The following is a 13570-nucleotide window of genomic DNA, read 5'->3' as shown; positions in this document are numbered from 1 at the left end:
ACATGATTTATGCACGTTGACGCTGATCTTGAGAAAAGAGAAATTGCCAATTTGGTCTGTTTTTTTTAATATAACAAACAAAACATGTATTAGGAAAGCCTCATTGGCATGCATTTCATTCTGTTCATAAGGTTTAGGAATTTAAATTAATATCAGTGTTATTTAAGAACATGGGTACTAACATTAATATTATTTAGCATTTTTTTATTTCAATAGATTTAAGGGTACAAGTGGTTTTTGGTTACATGGATGAATTGTATAGTAGTGAAGTTTGGGCTTTCAGTATGTATACCCATCACCCAAATAGTGTACACTGCACCCAATAGGTAATTTTTCCCCGTCACCTCTGTTCTACTCACCCCCTTCCCCAATCTCTTATGTCCACTCTACCACTCTGTATGCCCTAGCACAACTTGGCCTTTTATATATCACACTGGAAACACTCTAATTGCATTTTGTTTGCCCTGATTGCATCAGACCCTACCATAGAATTGAGGAGCGAGAAGCCTGTTCCCAAATACATACATCTGAAGTTTGTTCCTACCTTAGGCAAATTGTGTAGGGAAGATGAAGGAATGTAAACCAAAGCAGTCCAGGCCTTTGGTGAAGCCCACGAGTGGCCAGTTCTCTGTCTTAAGCTAATTTAACCTCTCAGCGGCATTTGACACAGATGAAGACACTCTCTTCTTCACTTCACTTGACAACACTTCACTTGACTTCCCTCTCCTAGTTACCCTTCCTACTTTACTGGCTGTGTCGTCTGCTTCCTCTGCCGGTTCTTCTTCAGCAACTAAACAGTGGGGTTCCCAAGGCCCAATTCTTGGATAGCTTCTCTTTTTTTTCTACTTGTGCTCCTAACTTGATCTCACCTCTCACCCTTTCTCATGGCTTTAAATCTTATCCATATGCTAATGATTCCCCAACTACTATCTCCGGCCCATACCTCTCTCCTGAACTCTAGGTTTACATTAATATATCCAACTCTTTCTTTGTTATCTCTACTCAGACATCTAAGAGGCATCTCAAACCTACTATTTCAACCCAAACTCTTGGTATCTCTTCTGCATTGGTCCTCTGCCCTCCACACCCTCAACTGGGCTCTTCCAGAGTCTGGTTCATTTTCTTTTCAGCAAATGAAAACTCCATGCTTTGATTTGCTCAGAACAAAAACCTTGGAGTCATTGGTTCACTTCTAACCCCTCGGCAAATCCTGTCAGCTCTATTTTTAAAATATCTCCTCATCTGACCATGTCTCATCCTCTCCACGACTACCATCTTGCTTTACGTCACAACTGCCTTTTACCTAGAAGATTATTGCCATAGTTTTCTAACAGGTCCTCCTGCTTCTTTTCCCTTGCCTACAACCTCCCCTCCACAACTGCGTATTTTCAATATAGCAGCCAGAGTGATTCAGATTATGGTGCTCTTCTGCTCTAAACCCTCTAACGGCTTCCTAGCTCATACAAAGTAAAAGTCAATGCCATTATAGCAGGCTTCAAGATCTCAGGTCCTATAGATCAAACCTCTGACTTCATCGCTTATTCTTTCCCTGCTCACTCACTTCATCCGTAATGGTCTTTCTGCTGTTCTTCAAATGCCAAGCATGCTCCTCCCTCTGGGTCTTTCCCCTTAGATTCCCTTTTCTGTTATACTCTTTCCCTAGATATCCACATGGCTTGCTCCCACTCTTCCTTAGGTTTTTCCTCTAATGTTACCATTTCATTAAGGACTTCCATGAACACTCTGAAATTTCAGATTACCTCCAATATATCCTGGCACTCTCTATTCCTCCCATGCCTAGTTTTTCAGCATAGCATATACCATCATGTGACATACTTTATAGTTTACTCATTTATTAGTTTATGTCTTGCCCCACAATAATGCAAGTTCCATGAGAGCAGGATCCAGGGAGAACACACACTATAAATATTTGTTGAAGGAATGAAAGCATTCCTTGATCCAGGGTAAGGAAGCCGCCTTGTGTGTCAGAACTTTTCTCCTCACCACTTCCTGAACCTTAGCATTCATTTCTTTACCTTTGTCAGATTTAAGAATGAGAGATATCAGTCTACAGAAGACCAAAATGAAGGGGAAAGAATTGAGGAGCAATGAAATCTTGAAGGATGAAAGCAGGAAGTAGTGTGATAGGAGAAACAAAGGAGAAAGGAAAGGCAACTGAGATGAAAGGGACAGATACAAAAGGGAAAACAGGGTAGACGGGGAGAACTGAGAAGAAAACTCTGGAATATTCTTTTTGAATGATGGCTTCACTTAAACTCTAAAGATCGCCAGATACACCATGGGGACTTCAATGCTTGAATATTCAGACCTCTCTTGTCACCACCTGGACTCCTAGGAGGCTTCAGACACTCACTTTTGGAAAGGCACATGACAGCTCAAGTTAAGATGATTTGTGATGAAAGGAACTAAAAAAGCACACTCATAAAGCCCTTCTACTTTCCAGTTAATCTCCAGTGATTTTCCTGGACAAAGAATCTTTCTGAGTCTGAAAATTAACAGTGGGGTCAAAAGGCTCAAAATCATAGCAGAGCTTAAGTGATCACAACCACAGAGGACAGGGGCTCTCTGTACCTTTGGTAACGTTACAGGTTGTCTTGATCCTTTGCTCACCCAAGATTTATCCTCCTATTAGAGATTAGAGAAAATGTGTGTATAAAGAGACAGACACCACCACCACGAGTAGAAGAATCAACATAAATGGAATCACTCCAGATCCCTGTGTCTTTATTACTGAAAGGTATTGTACTTTCCTCTGGCCAGGAAGGCTGCAGAAGTAAAAAAAAAAAAAAAAAAACAAACAACTACAAGCACTTTGCAACTTCTCGTTAAATAAGTTTTCTGACACATGGCAACTAGTGATTAATTACTGTGTTAGAAGATAACATTCCTATAGAGATTTGCTGGAAATACAGATGCTGTCCATGCTTGATTAGACATTGCTTAAGGAATGCTGAGGCACACTGCTGCAGTCTATTATTTCTGGCTTATTTTGGTATCCCTGTTATATTTATTTTACATAGTTTCAAATTTGGTAGAATTGATGGAGCCCATTTCGCAAAACCTGTCCCGACCAAAAACAAAAAGGGGAAAAAAAATAAGGCTATAAAGTGTGTCTATATGAGAGCAAGAGAAAATGAGAGAGAAAGGGACTGTGAATAGCAGGGCTACATTATTCCTTCTTGCAATGTTTTCTGTTTTACAAAGAAAGAACTGCAAGGGAGATGCTGTTTCTTATAAGCCTATAAGAAAACTGACCCATGTCAGCTGGCTAAACCTTCAAGGAACTAAAGATACACGAAGCTGTCATTATGCAAGCCCGTCATCAACACCAAAACAGGCCTTGATTTGATATCCCTATTCATTCATTCGATACACATAGTGAGCACTTACTCTGGTCCAGGCTCTGAGACACAAAGTGACAGCCTCTTGGCGCTTACGGTCTAGGCAGGAGATGTCTTCTGAGCCAGGATCAGAAGGACAGAATCATTCAAGGCTATATCTGTTCATGCTAGCCTATTTCCTTTCATAATCCATATAAGAATAAAGAGTAATGGTAGCAGAACCTCTCCCAAGTGATCACAGTCCGCTTCTACCTACTTCCTTGGACGTAATTCACCAGTTCAACAGTGAAAGGCAGGACTTGTTGCCATTCAGTTATTTCCTGAAGAAACGCTTCATCAGCACCTGATCCACTGATGTCAACCTCGATACCGCCCAGTCAGCATTGCATTACTCGGATGCCCGTTTCTCCAGTACGCGTTCAGGCCCCATTCTGGCTGCCAAAAACTGTGTTAATTTACTTACTTCAGCAAATAAAAAAAATCATTTAAAAAAGGATGATTGAATTTAGGAATTATATTCCTCAGAGAATTTGTAACGGTTCTCTGTATCCCTCAGGCCTCCATGTTCTTAACTTCCCCTTGTCAATGTTATTATGACTAGACTAATTCAATAATGAGATCATTCCCCACTAGAGCGACCAAATAAATGCAGCATTCAGTCACACCTGGTTTCCCTAATCTGAGCAAGGAAGGCTTTCCACCAAATTTAGCCTAAAACAGGGAATTTAATGAAAACACAAATACACACACACACACACTTTCCCGCAAACAGGGAAAAAAAGGGAAGGAGAAGAACCAAAAAGCAGAGGAAGAAGGTAGCAATGGAACAAATGGAGTAATAGATTTGGGAAGAAAGGTTAAAAATGAACATATACAGTTCATTTTCAAAATAATGATCATAGTATATATGTCTTTATAATTGTCAAAGTAGATAATATTTCATCATTCCGTTAAAAGATTCAAGAATTGTTTCAAATTTTCGTAGACTTTTGAAGGAATTAAAACATTAAGTGAAAAGACATAGAAGCGCTAAATATTAGGCAGGGGCATTCTGGGTTATTAAAAACAAATGACTTCCTAGCCATAAAGGCTTCTGTAAAATGAAGGAGTTTATAGAATAATCCACATATGTATAAAGAGCAATACAGTGTGGAGATACCATAATTGTCATCTATCCCCTTCAAATTTGTTTAAGCTTTCATGAAAGTACTAGAGCTTTGATGTTTTAAGTAAAGTATAGACAGTGTTAAGACCAAATGAAGAGAGAACAAAATTAACTCTCAAATTTGAAAGAGTATATTATAGAAAAAGATTAAATATTGAGATCAGCAAACCTAGAAAAGAGAAAGGATAGTGATAAGTACCCATGCTCCTCCCAGAAAACAAGAGGAGGAGATAGGTTTCAACTGGAACAAGACAGGAAGAGATGAAGAAATAGATTCACGTAAACGTGAGCTCAATACATGTTATTTACAATGAAAGAAAATAATGGAAAAAAGTTCAAATGTCCCCAAATTTGCAAATGGATGAAAAAATAAATTATGGTTCATTTATACCACAGAATATTTGTTCAACCATTAAAAGTAATGTTTTCAAGGAGTATTAATGAATGTGGGAAAAATCATGCTTTCAAAGAATATTACTGATAAGGAAAAACAATTAAGTTAATATGAAATTACATTAACATAGTTCCAATTTTGTAAAAAGAGAAATCCTACACATATATATGTGGGGAAAGTCATAAATACACATAGGACATGCACAAAAGCCAGGATAAAGTATCCTAAATATCACAGTTTCTAGATCAAAGATTTATGCATGATGTTTATATTAGTCTTTGTATTTTATCTTACATATTTTATAAAATGAATATATATATATATTTTATACTCGGAAGAAAATTACTAAAATTTTGTAGTAAGAACAACTTAGGTCAGACAGCAGGAAAAACTATCTGCCTAAGTGATGTCAAACATTCAATAGAATTTTGTAGAATTACCTTCTTTATGATCTAAGAACATCTATCTCTTTCTTTCTTCCTTCCTTTTTTTAAATTAAGCTTTTTAAGTACCAAAAATCCATCTTTAAAAATGACTTTATAGGCAATGAGGTCTTGGCTTTGGTATAAGAAATTAAGCCCAGTTTTCCATCCTACCTTGCAAAGTCCAAGTCTGCCTCCCGAGACATGGTGATGTTGGTCAAATTCTGCTGAAGAACAAAAATGTTCCTACACATTTTCTTGATGCCGGACTCACTGATGCGCCGGAAGTACTGGGCACCATTAATGAGGATGCAGGAGATCAGGTGGCCCAGGCCTGAGGGGTCCACACAGAGCAGTGGGGAGAGAAGAGAAGATAGATGAGTGGCAACCTGCAGAAACTCATGCACAGAACTTCTCTCTTCTAATACTCCATAAATTTAAATGACCAAAGAAAACGTATCTTTGATGTTTGCATCTGCTGATCTTACAGTAATTTCAGAGTATTTCTACATTGTCCTAGTAGCTATACACGGGTAGACTTTATGCTGGCAACAAAACCTGGTATATCCAGAGATCCAGCATTGGCATATGCACCTACTGCCACCATGGCAAGGGCTTAGAGAACATGCCAGGTTGTCATAAACTATTTAACACGCATAGGAACTCCTGCTTTTCTGTATAGATAATTGGGAAGCAGAAAGAGCACATGTACATACAATGATCTATTTGGCCTTGCCTTTCTCCTCCAAAACAGTGGGGCATACTTTTGTCTCAAAAGTTGACTGGGAGCCTACCTAAGTAAAAATAAATCAATATGAAATTGGGCATTGACAATAATGCTAATATACTTCAGCACTGACAAGTAAAAATAAATCAGTAAGAAACTGGGTTACTGGCAATAATGCTAACGCACTCCAACATTGGCAATGGGGTATATTTCTAAAGCAGTAATTGGAGAGAATGTAATCAGAAGCAAAGGGCTAAGGAAAAGTAGATCGTATGTTGGTTGTTTAGTTTGCATGAGACACCTATTCTGGGGTCCCCTATGTGGTATGTTCTTACGTCTGAAGGGCTGTCTTATGGCCTATGGAATTTACTTAAGGGCAGCTCAGGACATCAACAAACTAACAGGTCTCTTCCAGGATATCCCGTGTAATTAAGTTGAGAAATGCTGGTTCAGAACAACGTGAAGCGCATATGGGTTACTATTTTTAAAAGTTAGATTTTAATTCTAAATGGAATTCAGTAAACGTGTATTCATTCTGTTTTTCCTATTCTTGCAAAGTTGGACTCTAGTAGGACATTTTCCTAGGAATTCTAAAGCTGGTCTGGCTAGTCCCAAGCAGTCTCCTATTTTTGTTATTTTCTTCTTTGGAAGTCCTAAGTCCCTTCATAGAGATTCAAAGGTTCAGATGTGAATGTCAGGCTCTTCCTAAGGTTCAATGGCTCTGTTTTCAAAATGACTTTTCCCTAGGTTAAGGTGGAGGTAGAAAATGAGTGAGGAAAATGCTTTCTCCTGCTTCAGTTACACTCACCCAACATCACCTCAAGACCACAAACTTGTCTGTGCTAACTGAAAGTGAAAGAAATAGGATTTCACTTTTGTAAATGTACATGGATTGTATATTGAAAGCCAGACAACTTATTTCTCTGATAAATCTCTGTAGGTCAAGTTTTGGTGTCATTCTTTTGAGCCCGTAACTTTAGGTATTATTTTTTCCTTCCATGGTACAATGTGGTCTGTCCAAAGTATAGGCAACGATGGGTGCATTATTTACAGAGAATAAGAAATAATAAGTTACAAGATTTATATTAAAGAAATACATATTCTAATATGATACTCAGGGCTGGGAAGAGTCACAGTCAAGAGCAAAGAGGAACTCTGTGTATTAAGATAAAAGCAAATTCTCCGATGGTCACTGCAGCTTCAAGCTGCAGAGTAGTGTAGGTGCCACAAAATTCACTGGTATATCTGGATATACCAGAGTGCCATGGGGCTAACTAACAGCTAACCCTTTAATCACTTATACTTTTTGGCTTAAGTCTTTCAGGGACATTCCCCATCAGAGCATGTCTCTATCTTTATTATTTAATGGGGAAATAGAATTTGGGGTGTGTGTGTCCAAACTTGCTGGAATATAACTGTTACATGAAGCAAGCATGGGTCATGCATTGTCAGTTTGCCACAATCCTGTGCACAGTGTACCTTCTTAATTGTTTTAAATAATCCTGGTTTTATTCTGTAAGAGAACACAGATACTTTTGGCATCTAGGTCTACACACAAACAAACCAAAATGAGTAAAAAGGGAATATAATTTGAAATCCTAACAGGGGTCCTATGGGTGAAATTTACCATGAAAAATATTTGGCTGGTGGCACATTTGTCACAATTGTGACGATAAATGTCTTTAGATGGTACTTGCTGTCTCTCACACCCTTCCTTGCCTGCCTGCCCCTGAAGGCATTTATGGATGCAGCCTTCCAAACATCTCCCGTAATCAGAGGCTTCTGTTCTTTCAGATGATAACGCATTCCATGAGAAAACTTCCCATTCCAGCGATAACTTTAGCCAATGAGGGGTCTTTCAGGATTCTCTCCTCATTGTGTATGCGTGTTTTCTTTTTCTTTTATAAGCTCCTCTCGAGTTCATTTACGGCCCCCTCCACACATTCGCTCAAATCTCATCAGTGGCATGTCAGGGAGGCAGCCATCTGCCTTATCTTGGATTAAATCTCCTTATCAACCAGGAGCAGATGGCAGCCATATTGTTGTCTAACTAGTCAAACACAGAGCGGCCAGGTATGGCAGAGTTCGCTCAAACAAACAAACAAGCAAACAAACGACTTTTTCTATAAGTTTTTAACGTCAATAATATAGCATCTCGGGGAAACCTTCACCCTTCCTTCCTTTCGAACCCCCGAGACAGAAGCAAGGTCTGTACCTTCAAAGATATACTGGAACTTGTGCTGCTGAAGGCTGGAGCTCATGGCCTCTTCAATGGCACTGATGTCTTTGTTTAGCTTGACCACCAGAGGGTCGTAATCCATGCTTTCCACGTTAGCAACAATGGCATAGTTTCCCTCCTTCGCAAGAGGGATGAGATAGTGGAAACAGTGAACCCTGAAAAAAAAGAAAGATGGGGACAACAGTTAATAATGAATCTTTCCAGTGAAGATCATGGTCTTCTTGGGACAGAGAACCAAAATATCTGAAGCAGCAGTGGCCTTGTAAATTTTTATGTAAACTACCTCCCACCTTTTTAACCAGAAAGCCATCTTAGTTATTCTATAGAACAACAGTGATCTGGAACAAGCTGGCTTCTGTGATTTTGGCTTGTTTAATCCATATAGGGTTGATATAGTAAGGAGTTCTAAAATTCTTTTTAATGCCAGGATTGTATGCAAAGTGTGAAAAGCATTATGTCTTAAAACAGATATTATTGCACTGAAAATGAGAGGCAAAGTTTACAAATCTTAAAAGTATAGGTTTTGGAAGGAGACGACTTTGGCTTTGGTTCCCAATTCCAACATTTACCAGCTGTATGACTTTAGGCAAGTTACTTTATTTTTCAATGCCTCAGTTTCCTTACCTGTGAAATGGGGGTGATAATAGCACCTACTTCCCAAGGTGTTGTGAGGAACTACTACACAGAAAGTGGCACATGCTGAGTGCACAGTAAGTGCTGGCTGTTATGACTAGGCATATTTATTGCTGTTAAATTTATTAGTTCAATAAATTACTTTCCAAACATCTATGAATTTGTTAGAAATTATGATACGTCCTGGGAATATAAGATAATTTGTGGCCTTAAAGACACCATAGCCTAGTGGGGCGGATCCAAGAAAAAACAAGAGAAAGAGAATATGGTCTCATTCCAAGCCTGGGTGCCATGGAAATCTGCCAGAAAGGGTGCCAGAAAAAGTTCATGATGGGAGGTGATACTTGAATCTCACAGAAGGCATCTGAATGAGCTTGAGGAAGGAGAACATTTCTGTGTTGACATGGCCTGAGTCAGTCTGGTTCTACACAATTCTTAGGTTCTCTCTGGTAGATACTAGTAACTGCCAAATAAGTCGGAGGTAGGTAAGGAATGGTTATACCTCCACAGCTTTTTAAATTTGTAATGAAAGTGTCTGTCCAAATTTTGCCACACATCTAGGCATTTACTTTTGGGGAAAAAAAACAAAAACCCAAAAACAAATAAACAGAAAGCTCAAAACCAACACCATCCACTGGCAGGCACCGTTCCAACACGTTGATCCGTAAGCCCAGCGCAGTCCTAACTATGCATCTTTTTCATTGCTATGACTGATCTTGCATGGAAGGTTCACTGGGGCAGACGGCATGACAAACCAGAGTCAGCGTTCTGTCATCCGTATAGTTGGCATCAAGAACAAGAGATCTTCCTAAACAAATGGCTGCAAAAGCCCTGGGCGTTATCCCTAATGATACAACCACAGGCTTTGTTTGCCTGTCATCTTTCTCTTTCTAAAGTCAGGTTTACTGAGAAATAATTTATAAACAGTAAAATTCTCTCTTTTTAGTGCACAGTTCTATGAGTTTTGACAAACACATACAGTTGTATAAGCACCACCATTATCAAATTATAGAACATGACTATCAGCTACAAAATTCCCTGTTCCCCTTTGCAGTCAATCCCTACTTACCACTAAGCCTTTGGCAACCACTAATCTATTTTCTGTCCTTACAGTTTTGTCTTTTCCAGAATGCCATGTAAATGGAGTCATGCAGTATGTAGTGTTTTTGGTTTGGCTCTTTTGCTTTGCATAAAGCATTTGAGATTTATCTATGTTCTTTTCATTCCTTTTTATTGCTGAGCAAGCAGCCTTTCACTGAATGGATATATACTCCATAGTCTATCCATTTACCAGTTGACATTTAGGTGGTTTCCAGTTTTGCTTGGCTATGAATAAAGCTACTTCATCTATAAGTTTTTGTGTAAATATAAATTTTCATTCCTCTCAAGTAAATACCTAGAAATGGGATTGCTGGATCATATAGTAAGAGTATGTTTCATTTTATAAGAAACTGCTAAACTGTTTTCCAAAGAAGCTGTGCCATTTTGCTTTCCTACTGGCAATGTGCAAGAGTTCCAATTGCTCTGCATCCTCACTGACACTCAGCATTGTCAGTTTTTTTAAAAGAAATTTTCTTTTGGTCATTCTAATAGATATATAGTGGTATCTCACTGTGGTTTTAATTTGCATTTTGCTAATGACTAATGATGTTGAGCATATTTCATTGCTTATTTTCCATCTATATATCTTTGGTAAAGTATCTGTTCATATCATTTGCCTAATTTTTATAATTGGGTTGTTTGTTTTCTTATTAATTTTTGAGAGTTCTTTATATACCTGGATATAAGTCTTTTATCAGATATGCATTTTGCAAATATTTTCTCCCTATCTTTGGCTTGTGTTTTCATCTTAGCAATGTCTTTGAAACAATGGATTTTAATTTTGATGAGGTTCACTTATTTTTTTCTTTTATGGATGGTGCTTTTGGTGTCATATTTAAGAAACCTTTGCCTAAACAAAGTCACAAAAATTTTCTAGAAGTTTCAGAGTTTTAGGTTTTACATTTCGTTCCATGATCCATATTGAGCTAAGTTTTTAATAGGATGTGTCATATTCTTATAACCTGTTCATGCAAGAGAATCCAAATATCTTGATTATTGCTAATTTTCATTGATGGGTGCTCATCTTAACAGATGCTAATTAACTAATGACTAGTTGCACAAATAAAAACTCATTCTGACATTCACATACTAATTGACAACATGTATAGTTTTGGTCAGGGTACCAGTATTTAGCACTGGTCACAGACCCCTCTGGAATGTGACTGTTCTGATATAATGAAAGTTGACCAACCCTGGGGTGGGATTCATGACTAGGGCAACTGATTGCTACTGTGGTTGAAATTTAAACCAAATAGCACTTAGTTGAAAGTAAAATTTAAGCATCTACGCTAAAGTATTTTTAAATTAAATTACAGACATTATGACCCCAGACAATGGCAAAACCTTGTAAAAAAGGCATGAGACTTTGAATGAAGGATGGTTCTGTGGAATGGTGAGTGGTTCCTTTCTGCTGTACACAGGTCACATGACAGAGGCATGAGGTGAGCTTGGGAGATGGGCAGGGGCCAGGTTATCATAGGCTTTGGAGATCACCTAAAAGATCTGGACTTCTAGAAGCCATAGGGAGACTTAGGAGAATTTTAAGAGGTAAAATGATATAATCAGATAAGAGCTTTGGCAAGATCACTCTAGTACAATACGAGTGGATTAATGGTAGAGAATGGAAGTAGAGAGACTAATTAGGAAATTCTTATGAATGGGAAGTGAGACCTTATGAGATTCTGAAGCTATTGGCAGAGAGGAGAGATCAACCACTGTTTAAGATACTATCTTCTTCTTACCAAATGTTCAGAGATTTAAAAAAAAAGAAGAAGAAATTAAAATAGCCATCAGAGAATGTCAAATTCAAATCAAGTTTTTTTTTCTTTTAAATTCTGGCATGTTGTTGCTGACCTTAACATGACTTTGGCATTAAGGTTTTCTGCAAACACTGCTGATTACACTGCAGGATGGTTGATTTTCAGAAAGTGCACACTTAGGATCCCAACAGTGACAGGCAGTTGCTGTTGAACCCACTCAGAGCCCTCCTGATGGTGAGAAAAATCAGCTGATAAAGGTGACATTCTTGGCATGTTGGACTCAAATGGCAACTTAATTTTCTTCTTCTAAAGTTCAAATAGGGAAAAAAATCTCAATAATTTTTAATGGTCTCAACCATGTCCTTCATCTCTTAGGGATATCATGTGCCTTATGCTTCAAACTGTGGAAAGGGGCTGCTTGGTGGTTAAATATGACCTACAATGACACAGGTAAAATGTCAAATGCTCTTTGGATGGGTCCTTTAACACAGAATTTGCTAGACTTGAGAATATTTTTTGGTTTGAACTTTAACAACATTAAAGAAAAATACGAGTTATGGATATAAAGATATTTTGGGGAGTAAGACAAATTTTTGGCATTTGAAGTTGTTCCGGACATTTTACTAGCATATCCCATTAATTTTTTTCCAAGACTTTTTTTTTCCCTGTTCTATCTGTGCACTCTTATTACAGTGGCTTCTTGGCTAAAAGTGCCAGACACCTCTTCATCACACCAGCTCCTGGACCACAGGGCTTATGTTCTAATTCTTTTATACAGCAGGATGGGAATATAACAAACAGTTGTGGATTATGATGCCGAAGATGATGTTGGCCACAGTTTTTGTGCCTCTGAGATTCATGTAGTAGACTTGCAGGTGGACTAATAGGCTAACACAGAGTCTACAAACCAATTCATTTTCTTTAAAGAGCAACAGGTTTTGTTTGGAGGAATAGCACTTATTTTATCTGGGTTCGGTTTCAAACCAGCTAATTCTTAGGAATCAAGTTTTTACTGAGCACCTGGTATGCAGCAGGGCTGTTTCAGGATCAGGGGTGGGACATAACAATGAACAAGACACTCCTGGAACAGCTAACAGTTACTCCACAGTCACACACCAGAGTACCCAGAGCACTCAGCCTCTATTCTAGCATCATTATACTATAACGTAATGATTTGAGTGAGATCTGTCTTATTCATTTCGTAGCATTACTGTACAACCCCCCCCTAAAAAAATTGTTAATATGACAAGGACAGAATATGCATGTCCACATTCACTGTCTGAGCCATATGTGGAGTATTCTGTTAGTTTCATGTACCATAGTTTAAAAGTTTAAAAGGAACAAAGACAAAATGGAGCATACTCATTAAGAGAGCAGCCTGAATGGTGAAACCATGTTATAAAAGGAAGTGAGGAGATTTAATGTATAAAAAATAAATTTGTTTAGTGTTCTCAATAAAAGTCAAGGAAATATAATTCTGCATCCAGGACTCTAAAATTCAGTCTTTTGTTCTTATTCATTCTTTTTTTTTTTTTGAGACAGAGTCTCACTTTGTTGCCCAGGCTAGAGTGAGTGCCGTGGCGTCAGCCTAGCTCACAGCAACCTCAAACTACTGGGCTCAAGCGATCCTCCTTGTCTCAGCCTCCCGAGTAGCTGGGACTACAGGCATGCACCACCATGCCCAGCTAATTTTTGTATATATTTTTAGTTGGCCAATTAATTTCTTTCCATTTTTATAGTATAGACGGGGTCTTGCTCTTGCTCAGG

At 38.3% G+C, this 13570-nt stretch overlaps 1 protein-coding gene across 1 annotated transcript in view; it reads right to left on the bottom strand.

The window, feature by feature from the left end:
• Nucleotides 1–13570, bottom strand: part of EXOC4 (exocyst complex component 4) — a 737569-nt gene that overhangs the window by 42888 nt on the left and 681111 nt on the right. Inside the window, exons 16-17 of the mRNA XM_012739746.3 lie at nucleotides 8286–8464; nucleotides 5518–5677 (exon numbers count right to left, since the gene is read on the bottom strand). Of these exons, the coding sequence (XP_012595200.1) occupies nucleotides 5518–5677; nucleotides 8286–8464 (339 nt within the window). The remainder of the gene's footprint in view (nucleotides 1–5517; nucleotides 5678–8285; nucleotides 8465–13570) is intronic.

This window comes from Microcebus murinus, chromosome 9 (genome assembly GCF_040939455.1).
Source record: "Microcebus murinus isolate Inina chromosome 9, M.murinus_Inina_mat1.0, whole genome shotgun sequence".
NCBI lineage: Eukaryota > Metazoa > Chordata > Mammalia > Primates > Cheirogaleidae > Microcebus > Microcebus murinus.
This window is presented reverse-complemented; position numbering and strand designations above follow the sequence as displayed.